The 21,216-nt window shown below is 41.9% G+C and overlaps 1 protein-coding gene across 2 annotated transcripts in view; it reads left to right on the top strand.

Annotated features, from left to right (window-relative positions):
* LOC122553394 (latent-transforming growth factor beta-binding protein 2-like) overlaps window positions 1-21,216 on the top strand; it is a 465,241-nt gene that overhangs the window by 133,622 nt on the left and 310,403 nt on the right. For both annotated transcript variants that reach the window (XM_087989653.1, XM_087989652.1), the window contains exons 4-5: window positions 3,312-3,511; window positions 7,886-8,056. In XM_087989653.1, coding sequence (XP_087845779.1) covers window positions 3,312-3,511; window positions 7,886-8,056 — 371 coding nt within the window. The remainder of the gene's footprint in view (window positions 1-3,311; window positions 3,512-7,885; window positions 8,057-21,216) is intronic.

Raw genomic sequence — 21,216 nt, 5'->3', positions numbered from 1 at the left:
TCCATGCCGACCAGATATCCCAATCCAATCTAGTCCCACCTGCCAGCATCCGACCCATATCCCTCCAAACCCTTCCTATTCATATACCCATCCAAATGCCTCTTAAATGTTGCAATTGTACCAGCCTCCACCACTTCCTCTGGCAGCTCATTCCATACACGTACCACCCTCTACGTGAAAAAGTTGCCTTGTAGGTCCCTTTTATAAGTCTATATTGTTTCGTAGCCTAAGACTTTCCCCTTGCTATTTACACAATCAATTTTCATTTCATTTGTGAACTTGCTGATCATACCTCATACATTCCTGTCTAGATCATTAACGAATGCAATACACAGCAAGAGATGGAGAACTCAGCTCTGTGGTACACCACTGTTCACAGGCTTCCAGTCACAAAAATACCCTTCGATCACCACCCTCTGCTTCCTGCTGCCAAAATAATTTTGGATCCAATTTTCCAAATTATTCGGGATCCCATGGACTCTTCTCTTACAGTCTGCCATGCAAGACCTTGTCAAAAATCTTACGAAACTCCATGTAGACTGTGTCCTCTACACTGCCCTGATCCACAGTTTGGAAACTGCTAGAAAAACTTAATCAAGCCAATTGCATGTGATCTCCCTCTGACACAGCTATACCTTCCCTCTTCAACTGCAGATTAATTCTGTCTCCTAAAAATAGTTTTCCTGAAACTGATGTTAGACTTACTGGCCTTTAGCTCCCTGATTTGCCCCTATCATCCTTCTTGAATATTCATACTACAATAGCAGTCCTCCAGTTCTCTACCACCTCTCCTGTATCCAGACAAGAATTGAACATTAATGTCAGGGCCCCTGCAATCTCCTCCCTTGCCTCGCACAGTGATCTGGGATTCAAGGAATACAAGCAGACAGAGAATGCTGGAGAAACTCAGTAGGTCTGGCAGCATCTGCAAAGAGAGAAATACAGGGTTAATATTTTGAGCCTGGTATATTCGGTTCTGAACTGAAAAGTCATACCAGTCTTAAAATGCTATCTCTTCTGAAGAAACCAGGATCATTCTCAGCGCGTGTTTCCGATTTCTACCTTTTGACCTGGCATACATGTCATCTTGGGCGAGGACACTTACCCAATTTTAATTCTGTTAAAACCACTAATTCCTCCTCCTCCTCTTCAGCTGTGATTTGCTCAAGTATATCAGAGTTCTCTTTGATTTCTATAAATACATCTTCCTTCTCTGCTGTGAATACAAACTTATGATGTGGAGAGTCGAAGGATGTGGTGCTGGAAAAGCCCAACTGGTCAGGCAGTATCTGAGGAGCAGGAGGATTGATGTTTCGAGCATAAGCTCTTCATCAGGAAATGTTAGACTGGGTGGACAAAGTCAGAAGTCATACAACACCACGTTATAGTCCAATGGGGTTTATTTAAAATCACAAGCTTTCAGTGCACTGTTCCTTCATCGAGTGAATGCAAATGTGAAGTACCCTCACCTATATCTTCTGGCTGTACCCACAGTCTGCCACTTAGGGGCCTAATGGGCGTCACTCTGTACCTAGTTATCCTCTTTTGCTTAATACTTATTTAATGTGTATTGAAATGCCTTTGGATTTTCTTTAGTTTTATCCACCTGATCATCTAGCCCTGATATCTATTTCTAATTCCCTCTCCATTTTAAATGGAGCGATTAAAATTTACAGGGGTCCACAATTTAATAAGAATGTTTTTGAAACCATCCCATCCCCCCACAATAAAAATGTAAGCATATCAAAATCGGAAAAGTTCACCAGTGGCAAATTTTACGAAGAGCAAAAGCCAAATACTCTAAATGCTGGAAACGTGAAATAATAACAAAAAAAGTACTGAAAATGATCAGGTGCAGAAGCATGTGACGAGAGATGTAGAGTTAGGGATCTGAAATATTAACTCTGATTCTCTCTCCACAGCTAGAGTTTGCACATTCTCCCTGTGTCTGCATGGGTTTCCTCTGGGTACTCCGGTTTCCTCTGACCATCCAAAGTTGTGCAAGTCAGGTGATTTGGCCACGCTAAACTGCCCATAGTTTCAAGTGCATTAATCAGGGGGTTGGGTCAGGGTGGATTACTCTTCGGAGGGTCGGTGTGGACTTGTTGGGCCTGTTTCCAGTCTGTAGGGAATCTAAGCTGCTGATTAGACCTCTCTAACTTCAAATAATGTTGATCTTGCTTTGTCTAGCTATAACCCGTATGCTTTGCTATGTCTAAGCACCCTATGATCAATATGTCCTTATTTGCTATGATCTGCCTGCACTGCTCACAAAACAAAACTTTTCACTGTACCTAGGTACATGTGACTGCAATAAATCAGATCAAAAACAAATCAGACGATGATCAGTGTTTCCACAATTCTTTGGTTTGTTAAAGGCCTTTGTGAAGTGTTTCTGATATTCTTACTGCGTGCAGTTCAGGTCACCAGACTAGAAAGATGTGGAAGCTTTGGAGAGGTTTACTGGGAAGTTACCTGGTTTGAAGGGTATTAGCTATGAGGACAGATTGAACAACCATGGTTTGCTTTCATTTGAATCTCGAAAGCTGAGGGGTGACCTGATAGAAGTTTACAACATTATGAGAGTGGTGGATAGCATGGATAGTCAAAGTCTTTTTTTTCTCCAGAGTAGAATAGCAATTTCCAGGCAACATAGATTTATGATAAAAGGGCAGAAGTTTTCAGGAGATGTGAGAAGCAAGTTTTTGTTTTAAGAGGCTGGTAAGTGCCTAGTGTGTGCTGCTAGAGGAGGTGGTAAAAGCAGATACGATAGAAATGTTAAAGAGAAACATTGACAGATGTATGAATAGGGGGATAGAGCGTTATGAATAACGTTAGAAGTAATAACGTTTTAGTTTAGAAAGGCATCGTGTATTGCAATAGGCCTGGTGGGCCAAAGGCCCTGTTCCAGTGCTGTACTGTTCTTTACCGAAAGCAACAACTGCTGGAGATCACAGCATGTCAGACCGCATCCGTGGAGAGAGAGCTAGCTAAGCTGTGCTCTGATGAAGAGTCATCTAGACTTGAAACATTAGCTTGTCCTCTCTCTCTCTCTCTGTGAATGCTGTCTGACATGCTGTGATCACCAGCATTTGCTGCTTCCAGTACAGATTCTAGTATCTGCAATAATTTGCTACTACGCTGGACTGTTCTTTGTTCTTTATGTATAACTGCAAACCTTTTACTTTGAATCTTTTTTTCTGAGTAAAGTTGTCACCTGCCTCAAATGTTTTTAATTACAGTGCACTGTGTGGTTTGATTTCTTAAGCTAGAGATACAGCCTGAATTTGATTTTGTTTTTCACCTTCCAGCAGTACATTGAGTAGATATGGACAGCCTGTTAATACTCAGCAAGTGCCTGGAACATTACGTACTGTGAAACATCTATCGAATGGAAATGGACAGCTACTCTCAAATGCGTTATTTAATGGCAATGGGCAGGCAAGGGTCCAGAACCGTTTCACAACAAATGGGCAAACATTAGTCGAAAATGAGCATCCGTTGTTACGAGGTGAGTGACGAAAGCATTTGTTTCAAATCTCAGAATTGTTTTTTTTTTAAGGATGTAATTTAGTAAATGGCCCAAAGTTATTTCCTTCCAAGTCTCATCTCTGCTTCCTTCACAATCTTGATCAGTTGAAATGATGGACATGAGATGATGGGCATTCTACTGTTTCTGAAACTCCCCAGTTATTGGAGCAGGGAATACTAAAGCATGTATCCTGCTCTTTGAGTTTGTCATTTCTCCTTCTCAAGGTTCTACTCTCTAACTATCTAGTTACTTGGAGTAAATCAAGACATTGTGCAGAACTTAATGTCCTCCCCCAGGATGGGTTTGGGGACAAGGATTTTTAAAGGGTATGGCGTGGGTACAATACTATCTTCCCTCATCTGCTTTGGTTCACTCTGAAGTGGAAGGATCAACAATGACCTTGTTGACCAATACTAAGTGAGACCTTTAAGTGAACTTCCTTGGCCCAACAGGAGAAGCAGCATTGAGCTGTCTTCTATGGGAGGGAGGGGACTGAGATCAGAGACATCCAGATTCTGTGATGTTGCTGTAAGGTAGGGATGCTACCCTTTTGGAAATGTCAGCCCCTGAATGCGTCACATCTCAGACATCCAGTGCCTTTAGTCCATTGTTAGGCTCCTGACACAATAGTGGTCCTCTGCATTGTGAAGAAGAGAGCACTTCATGTTCTGGAGAGATGTCTTGTTGCCATCATTAATTGTGATGCTGGTGATCAGGTTGCTGTTGAACTTGCTGGTCCACCTTTGGGAGAGAATGCTCACGGATGGAAATGCAACAAAGCTTTTTTTCCGAGATGTATTCTTCCAAATATACCTCACTGCCACTTGCAAAGCCCATTTCTTGGCTCTGGAACATTTCAGATCTACATGTCTAAAACTTGGTAGCATTAAGCATTCACCAGCTACACATGGTGTCTACATGTCATCTCCCAGAATCAAGCATGTTATTCCTGAGTACGATACAAGCTTAAGTACTAGATGAACTTTATTATACAATGGAATATGAACTCTATCTGGCCTACTTCAGTCAGTGGAATGATATCAATAAAACGGGTGACTAAACTGACAATAAGTTTTGAATCCTGTGTATGACTCTTCAGTAGTTTCAACTGGTTGTGGAGTCATAGTCATACAGCACAGAAACAGACCCTTCAGTCCAACCAGTTCATGCCAACTGTAATCCCAAACTAGACTAGTCCCACCTGCCTGCTCCTGCCCCATATCCCTCAAAACCTTTCTCATTCATGAACTGAACCAAATGCCTTTTAAACATTGTAACTGTACCCATACCTGCTACCTCTTTTGGAAGTTCATTTCCCACATATACCACTCTCTACGTAAAACAAAATCGCTCTTCATGTATTTTTAAAATATTAATCCTCTCACCTTAAAAATATGTTCCCAAGTCTTGAAATTCCCCACCCCAGAGAAAAGACACCTACCATTCACCTTATATATACCTCTCACGATTTAATAAACCTGTATACCGTCACCCCTCAATCTCCAATGCTCCAGTGAAAGTCCCATCCTCTCCAGCCTCTCGTTGTCTATCAAATCCTTCATTCCCGGCAACATCCTGATTAATTTCTTCTGAAGAAGATTCATAGCGGACTTGACACATTAACTCTGTTTCTCTCTCCTCAGATGCTTCCAGACCTACTGAGTTTCTCTCACATTCTGCATTTGTTTCAGATTTCTAGCATCCAAAGTATTTCACTGTTTCATTGACTAAGCAGGTTGCTTGTTAGTTTCATGTGTGGAACTGTTCTCAACTCTTGGTAGTTTTTGTTCTTTATTTTATAGTCATACAGTCATAGAGATGTACAACACCCTTTGATCCAACTCGTCCATGCCAACCAGATATGCTATATAAATTAACGCCTATTTGCCAGCATTTGGTTCATATCCCCCTAAACCATTCCTATTTATATACCCATCCAGATGCCATTTAAATATTGTAATTGAACCATCCTCCACCACCTGCTCGTGCAGTTCATTCAATGCACACACCACCCTCTGTGTGAAAAAAAGCATGCCTTTGGTCCCTTTTAAATCTTTCTCCTCTTCCCTTAAACCTATGCTATCTAGTTTTGGACTCCCCCATCTCCAGGGACAAGATCTTGTCCATTCATCCTATCCATTCTCCTCATGATTTTGTAACCCTCTATAAGGTCACCCCTCAGTCTTCAACGCTCCAGGGAAAACAGCCCCAGCCTGTTCAGCCTCTTCCTATAGCTCAAACCTTCCAACCCTGGCAACATCCTTGTAAATTTTTTCTGAACGTTTTCAAATTTCACAACATCCTTCCTATGGGAAGGAGATCAGAATTGCACACAACATTCCAAAAGCGGCCTAACCAATGTCCTGAACAGCTGCAATGTGACCTTAAAATATAGATGGAAAGTGTGGTGCTGGAATAGAAGAGCCAGTCAGGCAGGGTCCGAGGAGCAGAAGAGTCTGCTATAATGGTCTTGAGTATTGAATATTTGTGTGGTTATATTGTGATTGGCTATGTGACATATTTTGATATCTGTTTCTTATAACATGATTTGAACCACCTAGCTATAATTGGGCTACAAACTGGACATTATTTAAATGAATATTCATAAGACACCACAATGTGTTTTCATGTTGATTTTGAATTTGTTCTTCAGTCCTGTGCTTTTTGAAATGAGCATTTCTGGGTTGCTGTGCTGTTTGTTCCATGATATCTATTCTGAAAGCTGAAACGGACTTATTTTTGGGAAGCTTGAATTTGTATTTTCACATTTAAACAGATGTTTCTTTTGACATTTGTATCTTCTTATAATTGACAGTGGACAGGAATGTACTGGTTATGTCCTGTTCCTGTGTCTCTGAAAATAGTTTAAAAATATCATGGCTCCAGAAATAGTGACAATGTAATCGTTAAACCTCCTCAAAAAATACACACACACACACACAGACAAAAAAACTACATGTCACTGGTTCAAATTGCCAATTCTAAAATAAATCAGATGAGGAGAACATATACATCACAGACCTTGCACCACATTATTGTAAATAGGGGTGACAACAAGAAACCCATTGAGGTGAAGAATGTTTGAGTTTTTTTAATTAAAATAGCTGTGGCAAAGAAATAAAAAGAATTTTGCAACAATACATTGTTTGAATACATCGATCACTATAAACCTGATGTAGATCTCATGCACTCCATCCAGTCTTTGGTGCCAGCAGCCACTTTCTACATAACAACTAATTTGCACAAAATCTAATTTTCTCAATTAAGTTCCAACATCGCCAGCGCTCTGGAGCAATGATGATTTTTGAGTTCTTTTTTTTTAGTTATTTTTCTGGATTGTTTATTTCTTGGAGGAAGAAATCTGCCCACCAGCAAAGGAACAATACATATTTTGTTCATGCAAATTATTTGCAAAATACAGAAATAATGCTTCAGTTATCCAGAAACAGTAAGTTTGACTTTTTTTTTTCTTTTTACCTCTTCTTTTTTTTAGGAGTTGAATTAAATCAAGTATCATTGCTAGCAGTTGATCAGAAATCATAGAATCCCTCCAGTGTGGAAGCAGGCTATTCAGCCCATCGAGTGCATATTGACTGTCTGAAGAGATCCCGCCAGACCCCACCCTGTCCCTATAACCCTGCATTTCCCATGGCTAACCCTGCACATTCCTGGACCCTATGGGTAATTTAGTATGGCCAATCCACCTAACCTGCACAGTCTTTCGACTATGGGAGGAAACTGGAGCACCCAGAGGAAATCAATGCAGACAAAGGGAGAATGTGGAAATTCCACACAGATGGTCACACAAGGCTGGAATTGAACCCAGATTCCTGGTGCTGTGAGACAGTAGTGCTAACCACTGAACTACCATGCAGTGGAATAGAACATACCATTTCTGAGGACTTAACTATGGTAGGGTCAGTTTAAAAGCCCACATTCTGCTGAACTCAAATCTAATTCCTGAGTAACTGAAATATTCTGGGGGAACGTTTTTTTTTTAAATTTGCATTATACAAGCCATGTTGAACTTGGAATCTCTGCTGAGGTCTTTAACTAATCCACTGACAGCCACTGATCTGGCACAGTTTGCCATTGTGTTCCTCTTACTCACCATTCCACATGCCCTTTATTTCAATCCTCGCTCAGACTTTGGAGCATAATCCAACATAAACTCAATGTACTCTGTCCACTTCCTGGTTTGGAGAATTGTAGGTCAGCTGCATGGTTGCTTAACTGTTCCTTCACAAAATCTAATTCTCTCTACTTGGCTCCAACAACTCCAGAGCTCTTCAGCAACAACGATTTTCAACTGTGTACTTATTTGCTTACTTGCTGAATTGTTATTTCTTACAGGGGCAAACCTGACCACCAATATAGGAACAATAAAAATAGTCTTCACGCCAACTATTTGCAAACGCCAGTGTATAAATGGGAAGTGTTACAACAATTGTAAAAAAGGCGACCCAACCACCCTTTACAGCGAAAATGGTTACGGCCCTGTGTCCAAATCAGGTTTTCGAATCTGTAAGTAAATGTATCTATTTCTGATTACTGTTCTGCACAAGAATAGCCATTTTTAAATCACTCTGTTGCTTTATTTTGTAAACATTTATAGTTTCAAAATGTTAACTATTTTGGAAGTTACAAGGTGTAATATGTGGAAATGGATCAATTGGCTAATTAATGTAAAGCTCAGTAAAACAATGGAATCATGGTGGAGATTTGCTTACTGAGCTGGAAGGTTCAGTTTTATGGAATCACTTTGAACTGTTTTGTTAGACTTGTGTATGGGCAATTCAAGGAATATTTTAACTTTGGGCAGACTTCAAGCTGGTGACAAAAGTCAAAGATATCCTTGAGTTCTATACACTTTGAAAAGCAGCCCCACTTGCCTGTCCCGAGTAAGTTATGAGCTCAGATGCAATGTTCAAAGGCAGTTCTCCAATCAGGTCTCTGGCCGGGGATTTCACCAGTTCCATTATGGAGCTGAATCTCAATCGTTTCCTGCACGGTGGGAACGTAGGCCACATGTGGTTTTCATGTGCTAGGGGTGTTCGAATCTTCCTTGCTTCCATTGATCTGGTGAAAACCTCATCAGTAACCCCATTATCTATAGACTGGGCTGATCAAACATACTTTCCTATTCCATCTTCCATATGTTTGAAGGTTCTGTGTTGTCACTCACAATCCAATTCACACATCACCCCTGGACTATGCTGCCTCCTAGTTAAGTAATGCTGTGCACATTTTCAGATCCTCAAGGCTGTTTCCATTCCTTCCTTATCTCAGTGTAACCACCTTCCACCTCCATAAAGCTACCAAGGGAGATTTGCTTATTAATATGCAGTTGCATATTGTACTAAACTTGCTAAACAAGCTAGAATTGAGACAACTGGAGGAAACTCAAGCAGGCACCTGATTGGTGCAGCTCACTGCTTACACCAACTTGGAGATAGTGAGGACTGCAGATGCTGGAAAGTCAGGGTGGATAAAATGTGGAGTTGGAAAAACACAGCAGGTCAAGCAGCATCAGAGGAGAAGGAGATGAAGGGTCCTGCCTAAAACGTCGATGCCCTGCTCTTCTAATCATAGAACTCCCGACAGTGTGGAAACAGGCCCTTCAGCCCAACAAATCCACGCTGACCCTGTGAAGAGTTACCCACCGAGACCCGTTCCCTTCTCCGATATTTACTCCTGACTAATGCACCTAACCTACACATCCCTGAGCAGTATGGGCAATTTAGCATAGCCAATTCACCCAACCTGCACATTTTTGGAATGTGGGAGGAAACCAGAGCACCCAGAGGAAACCCACACAGACACGGGGAGAATGTGCAAACTCCACACAGACAATCGCCCAAAGTTGGAAACGAACTCTGGTCCCTGGCACTGTGAGGCAGCAGCGCTAACCACTGAGCCACCGTGCTGCCCTCTGATGCTGCTGTGCTTTTACCAGCTCCACATTTTATTATCACCGCTTACTCCATTCAAGCTCCACGTGTGTATGTGCAAGCCACAGCTCAGGGTGGAGTTATGAGCACCAGCCCCTCATTCACAGACATTGGCTCCCGATATTTTCCTAACTCTCCTAACCATCATGGCATCACTCTGAAACACTAGCAGTGCCCTCTGGAAGCACAGACTTGCATTGGTAGGCGCACTGGCATTTGGCCTTGAAAGGCCACACACATGGGCTGGCATGGAATGGACCAGGCGGCACCTTGCTTTCTCAGCACTTGCCCACTGTCTACTCACAGTAGCCGTACCATGCCTTACCTTGCCGTGCCCATTCACACAGTCACACAGCCAGGTGGCTTGCCTCGCTGGACAGCAGCCCTCAGTCTGCGGGGGGGGGGTGATGTCTTGCTGTCAGGTAGTGTGCCACATCAGTCCCATACTGCATCATGTGGCCAGCAGCTTATTGTGACAAAGTTTGAGGGGAGCAGCCATTGGCAAAGCCCATAGAGTCACCTGTCAGTCAGGGAGTCCTGGCACAGTCAGTCAAGAGCAGCTTGCAATGTCATTCAAGGGGATGGCTCACAATGAGGGGGTTGTGTCTCTGCATTGTGCAGAGTGGGCCACAGTCTGTACTGTGGCTCTATTGCAGCAATCAGAGGGGGCGGGGAAGGTAGTCGGGCAGATGCACTTAACCAGGAGGCAATATAGTTCAGGGGTGATGTGTGAACAGGATAGTGAGTGACAACACAGAACCTTCAAACTTATGGAAGATGGATGCAGTGGGGTAGGTGCACAGTCACTGGTCAGGGGTCTTGGCAGTCCTCATTGGCGGCTGTCCAGTGACATTCACAATGAGGGGGAACCTTAGTCACATCACCCACAGAAATGAAGGGGAATGCTGGGGGGGTTGGGGAATCAGGGAGTGAGACTCTGCTATTCCATTTCAGGGCTTCAGGCTCTGGGCGCATGGGGGATGGGAGATATGCTTCCTCCCAAAATTTTCTTTTCCCGCTTTGTGGGTCTTCAATGTCTGTCTGTGGGGAAGCGATGACCAGAACTGGAAGTGAAGGTCGTGCAGCCTTCAGGGAATGCTGGGTAGGAGGATCATAGTTGTGATGAGGGGAGCGGCAGTCTCTGCAAGGGAGGGATACAGTAAAGCATTGCTGTGAAAAGCAGTCATGGGCTAAGGAGGCACTGTTGTCCCTATTCAGGAGCTGCCTCACTTCAAGATGGGGGTGGGGTGCAGTGAATGACCATCTCTGGTATGGCCACCTCATGTCTTAATGTGGGTGGAACTAACCACTATAGAGCCATAAGGCCGTGACCCACTGCCCAGACTGCAGAAGCATGGACCCCCTAACCATGGCCAAACCCCTGGACTGATATCAGAGGGTATCCTTGGCTTACTGTGCTGGGACCACCTGAATGATGGCTGCCTCCGGGACTTCAGTGAGATCCTCTCTCTTTAGTCTTTGAAATTCTATACTTCGCTGTGAGAAACAGTGGGGGAGTACTATTCACAGGGTGATGTTTTGGCAAGTGTCGACGAACAAACAGATCTGCATGTTCCAGCCAATGAAAGAAGTAAGAACAGCAAGCAATCAGGGAGGTTAATTGTTGATTGGATTTCATCACAGGAGAATTTGAATTCAGAAGTTAGGATATCGTTAGCAGACCAAAAGGGGGACTTAGTGAGGCCACTCATGGAGTGCTGTGTGCAGCTTTGCTCTCCCAACCTATGAAAGGATAAACGTATCATGGAGGGAGGGCAGCAGAGGCTCACTAGGTATATACCTGGATGGCAGGACTACTGTGTGAAGAGAGATTGGTTGGATGGAGCCTGAACTCACTAGAGATTAGAAGAATGAGAGAGGATCTGACTGAAACATGTGATATTCCAACAGGACTGGACAGACTAGATGCTGGTTTCCCTGATGGGGAGTCTAAACCCAGAAGGTACAGATGTAGGATGTAGGGTAGGCCATTTAGCACTGAGATGAGGAAATATTTCTTCACTCAGAGGAAATTCAGTCTGTGGAATTCACTATCACAGAAGGCTGTGGTGGCCGGGCTCACTGCATATATTCAAGAAAGAGATTGAGAAATTTCTCAAACGTTATGGAGAGAAAACATGAATATGGTGTTAAGAAAAAGGATCCATCATGATGATATTAGATAGCAGAGCAGGTTTGAAGGGCTGAATGTCCTACTCATGCTGCTGGTTTCTGTAAAGCATCGGTGAGTATGGGCACTTGCAGATCGTATGGGAGAGGAACTGGGGAAGTGTGAAGCTGTGTGGGTTTATGGGAAGTTCTGTGTCTCTGTGTCCTTTTTTTGCTTAAGAGAGAAAATAGTAGCAGGATAGAAATAGAGTGGAGCATTTAAATTGTCACCTCTAGATTTAATTTATCCAATACTCCTCCAGCTGACTATCCTTGACCCTATATCACCTTGTGACCTTCCAAAACTCTGCTACCTTTAGTATTAATTAGGTTCAAGACTTGCTCACCCAGCACCCCACGCTTACTGACATGCACTCGCTCCCAATTTGACAATTCCTCAGTTTTAAAATCCTCATGGTTTCAATGCTCTCCATTGCACTGCCCCTCTCCAACACTGTGTGACCACTATCTGCAATGCATTTCCTCAAGTCCTCTATGTTCCTCCAAAGCTGTTTTATAGATTCATACATTGCAGAAAAGGCTCTTTGGCCCATTGCATCTGCACCAACATAGCTACCACTGAAAGTGCGCTAATCCCAATTTCCTGCACTTGTCTTATATCCTTGAATGTTATGATATTAGAAGTACTTCGCCAAATATTTTTTTCAAGTTGTTTTGCACCTCCGTGGATTCCATCGATCTGTCAGTGGTACTTTCAATGGATCCTAAACTCTAGAATTCCCTCCCTCAACCTCTCCATTTCGACCTTCTCCTCTTCCTTTAAGATCGTCCTTTAAAACTCCTAATTGACTAAAGGTTTGCCACCTGACCTTCCTTGACTCGCTATCAAATATGTTTTCCTTTATAATGTTTTGAGAAGCTTTGTTGGTGATAAAAGTTTCCAGAAACGTAAGTTATTGTAGCTCTTCTTGGAATGAGGATGGTTAAAAGTGGTGTTCAAGATTGACATAGTAAATAAGATAAAACCAATTCCAATGAATGAGGGTGGTAACCAGAGGGCACAGATATTTGGCAAAAAAAGCCATTTGTGAGATGAAGATTTTTTTTTACTCGATGTGTTGTTCTCATCTGGAATGCATTTCCTGAAAGAGTGGTGGAAGCAATTTCAATGCTAACTTCAAAAAGGGAATTTGATATATACTTACAAGAAGAAAATTTGCAAAGCTGGTAGAAAAGAGTAGACAATTGGGGCCAATTCGTAGCTGTTTTAGAGTTGGCACAGGTGCAACTGGCCAAAAATGTTTGTTGTATCAGATGATGAACTTTACTCAGAAAGAGGAGGAAGGAAAATATTTCATGATGATACCATGGCCTTGTTATGGGGCAATTCACACATTACTTGTGTCTTGCCATTTTTGCTTAATGAGAGAATGTCTTGTCCATAAGTTTAAATACATCAAACGTACAGTAAACTAGCAAGTCAGTTTTTAAAGATTTGGAAGGATTTCCTCTGCGTGCTTTTTGTGACAGTCATAGGGTGAAAATTTAACTCAGAGGTGAAATGGTGCTGGGGTGTCAGAACCAGATATAATCGCATTATTTCTACCATTGAATGCATTTTTGCAAATCGTTCATATATTTCTTATTCACTTGTGGGACATGGGTGTCACTGGCTGGGCAGCATTTAGTACCCGTCTCTAATTGCCCTTGAGGAGGTAGTGATGAGCTGCTTTCTTGAACCGCTGCAGTCTATGTGCTGTAGGTAGCCATACAATGCCCTTGGCGAGGGAATTCCAGGATTTTGCCCCAGCTACAGAGAAGGAACAAGGATATATTTCCAAGTCAGGATGGTGAGTCGCTTGGAGGGCAACTTGCAGGTGGTGATGTTCCCATGTATCTCCTGCCTTTGTAGATGGAACCATCTAACCACTAGGTGGAAGTGGTTATGGATTTTGAAAGGGTTGACTGAGTTGCTTGTTATTTGGAGAAGCAACTAAATGAATGTTGAACTCAGAATTCTGGTTCATGTCAGCACATGTGTTTCTCGTGCTTTATGAAATGAACAGAACCAAGAAGGTGAGACTGTGACTGGGATTGATGATGGCTATGTGAAATCATTGCATCAAAAATACTATATCAGCAGCTATCACCACCTCAGCCATGTCTGCTGCATAGAACAAAGAAACTGTATCCTGAATTAATTCACTTTCCGTTTTTTCCAGCAATCTCCTGAAGAACTTCTTAACCTATTGCCCAAAACTGCACCTCTCAGGTGATTGATAGTGATTTTGCCTGGGCCACTGCTTTGTTACTTACGAGTCCATTCAGAACTCAAAGACTCTTGCATCTGTTGCACTGGCTAGATTCTTACAGGTGCAATTGGTCATAGACTGCACGCTGGTGACAACAAAGGTGCACTCGTAGCAACCAGCAGTCTGTCAGTTGGTAGAGATACCCCTCCCTCAATGTCCAGCTGGTAGCTTGGCACTAGAAGTTTCTTGTGAATGTTTATACAAGTTATCCTGGAAGGTGCCATCATCATTCACAAGAAACAGATACCATTGCACTTTGCATCTTCACAAAGAGTCAGAGAATGGCTTCTTGGAGCATGCATGAAGTTAACTGGAGGACCATCTGCAGAACTATGTATCTTCCCAGTAATCTGTGCTCTCTTTTGCTTAGGAGGGAAAAGGAATCTATGTCTAGTCTGTGCTATCTTTGTTTAAGAGACAAAAGAGACCTATGTGCTAGAAGATTAGGATGAGAGGATTTCCCTATGGTGAGAGACTGAATACATTTGGCCTGCATTCTCTGTAGTTTAGGTTAATATGAGATGCTTTCAATGACACTAAGATTCTGTTTGAGTTTGATAGGAATCTAGACTGCACTAAGGGAACATCCTCTAAATAAGAGGTTGCTTGTTTCGGACTGAAGAGAAGTTCTTTCAGTCAGTTATGGACCTTTGGAAGGACCAGAGGCTTCTGCATGCTTCATAGTTGACAAATTTCATTCTGAGATAGGCACATTTTTCATACCTCAGGGAACTGAGGGATATGAGGACTAGGTGCGAGAGTGGAGTCGAAGCCTGTTTTGAGTAGACTAATATGGTGTGTTCCTATCCTTGACTCATGTTCTTGTGAAATGGAATGCATTGAGAGGGTGTTTTTAGAAAGCTGGGGATATAAAATTGAATGTAAAGCTATGGGCACTGCTCCTGTGGCCTACCAGCATATCTTGTCCTTTTTGGAATTGTTCATGTGGTAGGGAAGGCACTGAGCAGCTTTCTTGCCCTAGTAAGTGCCCAGATAATGGGCATCTAAGGAATTTCCTCTGCTGCAGTGCCAAATGCACTGCCCGGCAGCTTATTGCAAATTAGTAGTGGAGAAGGAGGTGGAATCTCCTTCTAAGGACTTGCTGAACCCAATTGGAGGCTCCCTAGACTCCAACCCTTCCTCCCTCTCTCCCTTCCCCCTCCCACCCCCCCCAAAGTTATTCCCCTCTCTCCTGGCCTCTCCACCCCAACAGCCCAATGCCCTTGCCCTCTCTTTCAGGTCACATTAAAGCCCCTTGTTCCCACCCCCTCACCCCACACACACACAACGTAAATCATAGCTGGCTCAGGGGCATTGTTCATTAGGGATTGGTCCTCTTCTTTCAGTAGCATTGCTTGGAGCAGGACCATTTAAGTGGCTGGCAGCACCAAGTGTTAGGAATTGCTCCCCAGACAGGCTGAACAGGACCACCTCAATCTCACGAATGGCCAGGAGAGTGAGTCAAGCTCACCAAACCCTCTTCTCCCCTACCATCGGCAGTTACACCGGAGGGCTGTGGGAGTACACAAGGAGGGTAAAATTCTCTGGCCATTGTGTGGGTTCAGTGTCACATTGCCTTACATTGAGGCTGAGTGTGACTGTAAGTGACAGTTTGTCAGATGGTGGAAAGTCTCCATGAAAAGCCTGTGCAAAAGACTGTCAGATTGAGGATCACAACTGACAATTTCAGTACAAATCTGATAGTTTGATTAAAATAAAGACTCACTCAAAAGAGTTGTTTTAATAACATACAGTAGCTGCTACAGTGTCAGTCTCCTACTCGTGGAACATCTGTTACTGATGGTCTCACTCCTGACAATTCATGAGAGTTTTTAACTTGGTTTCCTACTTTGACTGCTCCAAAACTGTCCTTGTGACCAGTCTTTCTGAGCTAATTGATCTCTGGGGCTCATGATTAGACTTTAATTCAATAGCAATAAAAATAGAAATTGTTCGAGAAACTCAGCAGGCCTGGCAGCATCTGTGGAGAGAAAATGGAGTTAACATTTCGAGTCCAGTGACCACTCTAAAGATGGACTCAAAACTTTAACTCTGCTTTTTCTCCACAGATGCTGCCAGACTTGCTGAGTTTATCCAGCAATTTCTGTTTTTGTTTCAGATTTCCAGGGTCTGCAGTTCTTTAATTTATTTAATTGATCCATGCTGATGTCAGACGAAATGACTCAGTCAAACCTATACAGAGCTTCATCCCTTTATAGAAACAAACACTTCATTCTATAAACGGTTGAAGCCATCCATCAGAATGCTTACCTGCAGGACATGCCTTTGTGAAAATGATAGTTTGGGAAATCAGTCATGACGCACAAATCCTATAATGGTATGTGCCAATAGGAATGTGAAGTACTAGCACTTTTTTCATTTTGTAACATTTATTTTTTGAACACTTCACTGCCAGTCCCAATTATCACTGTAGGGAATCTCATGTAATCTAATCTAATCATCGCAGGTATCAGCAAAGTGTTGAAAGAGCTCATTGGCAGTACTGATAAGAGGCACTTGCTCAGCAATAACTTACATATTGATGCTCCAATATGGGTTATGTTAGAACCATTCCTGATTTTATTACAACTTTGTTCCAAAGCTGAATAAAAGAACTAAATTCCAGAGTGGCTCTTGCTGTCAAGGCAGCATTTGATGACAATGGTCCAAGCTAAACTAATGTCAGTAGGAATCAGGGTAAAACTCTACATTGGTTTGAGTCATTTTCAGCGCAAATGAAGAGGGTTATGATAGATCAACATGGCTCATCTCAGTACCAGAACTTCAGAGGAAGAGTTCCTCAGGAGAGTGTCCTCAGCACATCTTCAGCTTCTCCATCAACTGACCTTCCCTCCTTAAAGTCAGAAGCAGGAATGTTTGCAGATGATTGTAAAGTGCCCAGCACTGTTTACAATTCAGATACTGAAGTAGCCTTCATTCAAATGCAGCAAGATCAGACAACAGCAATCATATATGGCATAAAGGTAATGTCAAGATGGTTGCATAATGATAACATCCCTGTACTAGTAGTCCAGAGGCTCGGGTTAATCTGTGGATACGGGTTCAAATCCCATTGTAGCAACTGGTGGAATTTAAGTTCATTAATAAACCTGGGATTGAAACTAGTTTTTGTATTGGTGACCATGGAACTATCATTGTATTCTCACATAAAAATCCATCCAATTCACTAATGGCCTTTAGGCCAGGAAACCTGCTCTCCCTACCTTTTTCAGGTTTACATGTGACTCCAGACTCTCAGTCATGACATTGACTCTTAGCCACCCTCTGAAATGGCCTATTCAGTTACTCTATTCAAGTGCAATTAGGAATGAGTAGCAAATATACACCTTGCCGGCAAAATCCATATCCCATGAAAGGATAGTGGCAAGTGATATTTGCTTTGTACAAGTGTCAGGTAATGCACATCTTCAACAAGAGAGAATCTCACCATTTCCCCTTGATGTTCCTTACCACCGTTGAATCCACCCCTCTGTCAATATCCAGAATGTTAACTTTGAGTAAAATCTGAACTGGGCCAGCCATATCAATACTGTAGACAAAAGCACAGGCCAAAGACTAGGAACTCTGCAGCAAGCAACTTCTCTCCTCTCTGTTCGATATCTGTCCACCAACTGCAAGGTACACTCAGGACTGTGATAGAATGCTGTCCAGTTGCCCAGATGGATGCATTTCGATAAAACTCAAAGTTGACCACATCCAAGACAAAGCAACCCACATGAATAGCACACCATGCACCACTCCCAACATTGATTCCTTCCTTTACTGACCCACCGTGGCAGCAGTGCATACCATCTACAAAATACATAGGTCCAGCTACGATCTCTGAGGAGATAATTATGTCACTTATTTGACATTAGTTAAACCAACTAGTCTTAAGTTAACCTGTTATCTTGCTACTTTAATGATAAACTGCCTGAGAAATGTTCCTCTTTGGTCAAAGACTTCTTGATCTTCTCAGAATGGGTGAAGAAAATCTCAATTTTTCTTTCATTCTGCATTCCAGGTTCTCAACATACCACCAGACCTGAGTCAGTTCTTAATCCAAGTTTTCAGAAAATGCTTTGAGCTCAAAAATCATGATGTATATAAAGGACCTAAAACGACAGAAGAGAATTGCACATATTACCCAGGCTTGTAGCATGTCTTTTACATTTACAAATAATACCTGTTTCAGACTCAAGACCAGGTTTTTGTCAAGTTGGGAAGACTCCCTGGACCTGTAAAAATGGCCAGTGGGGCTCAAATCCAGAATGTTAGAAATAGAAGGAATTAAGGACAAACTTTTTAAAAATGTCCAGGATTACAAAAGTCCTCAAGGTTTGGTTTAAAGTTCCCAGTTAGCTTGAAGGGTACTCTCAGCTTGGTTGCCTACCATCAGACTTCCACCTAACTTTCAAAATTGTATCCGGATGTCCCCACGTCTACAAACATACGAAAAGTGACCTTCAGCCACATAAGGTGATAATTATTGTAGCAACTGCTGAACTCTGTCCCTTACCCTGAGGAGCAGCTTGAATTGAGCTCATACTGTACAGAAAATGGAGACCTGGATTTACCTTTATATTTTTAATCCAGATTATGATAGTTCACAAGGAAAAAAAGTCAGGAAAGAAGTCTCACACTGTTTCATATTTTGACAAAGTCTGCTGAGAAAGAAAATAAATCACAATAAATGGTCTTTATTTTCATTCTTGATTTTAAAAAATCTGTTCTAATGTTATGAAGAAATAAGGAAGAGAAAATTACTAACAGGTGGTTAGAAATGTTCTGCTGTAACAACAAGTTACTGATGGAAGATTAAAATTACACATTCCATGTGAACCAAGGAAACAAGCTGGGATGAAATGTGACAAGTTACATTTCACCGAAGAATAAAATTCTGTGAAATTATTCCAGAGCTTTGAGATGGACTTTTAACAGAAAATATGCACTTTGGAATAACATTTCTTTGTTCTGTGCTGTTAAAGTTCCAGAATTAATTCTATTTTTCTTCCTGTTATGAGTATTGCTTTTGAAATTCATAACACTTCTGTAAAGAATCCGTGCCAAATTGATTGTCTTGCTGTAATTGCAGGAGAAACAACAGCCCTATAAGTTTGTCACTTGGCAGACTAGCATAGTCTATATTATTTTTTTGGTACAACATCATCTTTTCATTTCCTTGAATAAATCCATGTTGAAATTCCAAACATTTCTTCTAGTTTGCCAGGTTGTTTTAAGAATTAGAAATGCCAGACAACAAGAACTTCATTGTATCTGAAAGTAAGAGTAATAGAGAGCTATTAATGTTTGTAAGTATTGTAACTTTGCCATCAGTTTTGGGGCTGAGTCAAGTGTAACTGATTTTAATATATTATTTGTTAGAGCAATTCATAAATGGTGTGAAACCAAAAATAAATTATGACTTGTTCCAACTAACCACAGGAGAACTTGCATTGGAATAGTATTCTCCAAGTTGTATGCTCAAACACGTTTCCAGATGGGTCAATATTGCATTGCCCATTTTAACATTATAAGTTTGTTTATAAAAGGCAAACAATAACTATTTGCATTTAAATGCACTACCTAAAAGCAAAGGACGTTATAAGGTAATTCGAAGCTAGAGAATGACAGGGAACTGTTTTCTCAGTTGAACAGTTTTCTCGGTTGAACAAAAGCAGAAATTGCTGGAGAAACTCAGCAGGTCTGGCAGCATCTGTGGAGAGAAAGCAGCACTAACTTTTGGAGTGTAGGGACCCTTCTTCAGAACGGTTCAGTTCTAAAGACGGGCCCCTGGACCCGAAGCATTAACTCTGCTTTCTCTCCACAGATGCGGCCAGACCTGCTAAGTTTCTCCAGCAATTTCTGCTTTTGCTTTCTAGCATCAGTAGTTCTTTGTTTTATTTTTTTAATTGCGTGTGATCTAAATTACTTAATGCCTGAGTAATTTATAGTGCATAAATTCTGACTTTGCATGTGATACCCTCGGTTCCCAGACAAAATAATAATTCCCAAAGAAGACGCTTTCTGTTATAATATTATTATATTTTGTGCAGGAAAATGCCCTTTCCAATGCCTCTTCCATTAACTTCCTTACTACAATTTGGGAGCTTGTATTGTTTCTAAAGAGCAGAACAAATATGTGCAGGAGTATCGAATTTAGCCCCTCAATTCTTTTGTCATTGACAAGAAAAGGTTTCAAGGGGCTATTTTGACACTGTGGTGGTATCCCTATCTTTGAGCGTAATTGAATCCTAATTTCTTATTATAGCTAGATGCTAACTTTCTGTGATTAACAGACGAGGACGCATCTGCATTGCAGTATTCTCTGGTGTCTCTACATTTAAATAATGTTGGATTTTTTGTTTTTCCGACAAAAGTGGACAACCTCCTATTTTCTCTCATTCTAGTCTACCTGCTCATGTTTTTTTTTTCCCAATGCATTTAACCTAACCGTATCCCATTGTAGACCTGTTCTTCTTATCCTCTTCAAACCTATCTATCTTTGTATCATCAAATTTTGGTTACAGTGCATTCTATCTCTTCATCCAAATCATTTAGATTTTTAAAAAATGTTCATGGCATTTGGGTGCCACTCCCTGGGTTGGCATTTTTGTCTGTGCTTAGATGTCCAGAGGACAATTAAAAGTCAACCATATTGCTGTCGATCTGGAGTCACATGTAGGCCCGATTTCCTTCCTTCAAGTGAACCAGATATGATTTTGTAACCATCCATGGTAGTTACATGTCTGGTGATTGTAATGTGGTCAGCCAAATGGATGTCACTGAATATAAGTTCCCTGACTGGGGCTGTTAATCTGACGCAATCAGGGAGCCCTGGCTGACAGATATAAACAAGAGTGTCCTCAGAAAGTTCAGAGCTCCACTCAGATCCAACCCAGACACAGACTCTGTTTGAGTGAAAGGAGATGACAGTGATGAAGGACTGTGGAGCTAAACAGTAAAGCCTTGTGTATCTCTGCATTCATACAGGTCCTCTGTCATAACACACGTTTCGTCAACACGAATTTGCTGTAATGCGATTGGTGAATTGGGGACACTGTTTAAAAAAAAAACAGTGTCAGAGGTTCTGTTCACTCTGAGAGCTGGCTCTGAGGGAGCTGGATCATTTTCGAGGACTCTCCATGTGTAAATAAAGGGTGACTTGGTGACAGGATACTGGTCTCTGTGGAGTAGAAAAAAATAAACAACAGTGTCAACCAGGAGTTTTGCTCACTCTGAGAGCTGGCTCTGAGGGAACCGGATCAGTGTGTGAAAAAACAAAAAATAA

The sequence above is a fragment of the Chiloscyllium plagiosum genome, unplaced genomic scaffold (assembly GCF_037043375.1).
Source record: "Chiloscyllium plagiosum isolate Xiang-an unplaced genomic scaffold, Cpla_swu_hap1 HiC_scaffold_8, whole genome shotgun sequence".
In the NCBI taxonomy this organism is placed as follows: domain Eukaryota; kingdom Metazoa; phylum Chordata; class Chondrichthyes; order Orectolobiformes; family Hemiscylliidae; genus Chiloscyllium; species Chiloscyllium plagiosum.
The sequence above is the reverse complement of the archived record's forward strand: the minus strand, read 5'-3'. Positions and strand labels throughout refer to the sequence as shown.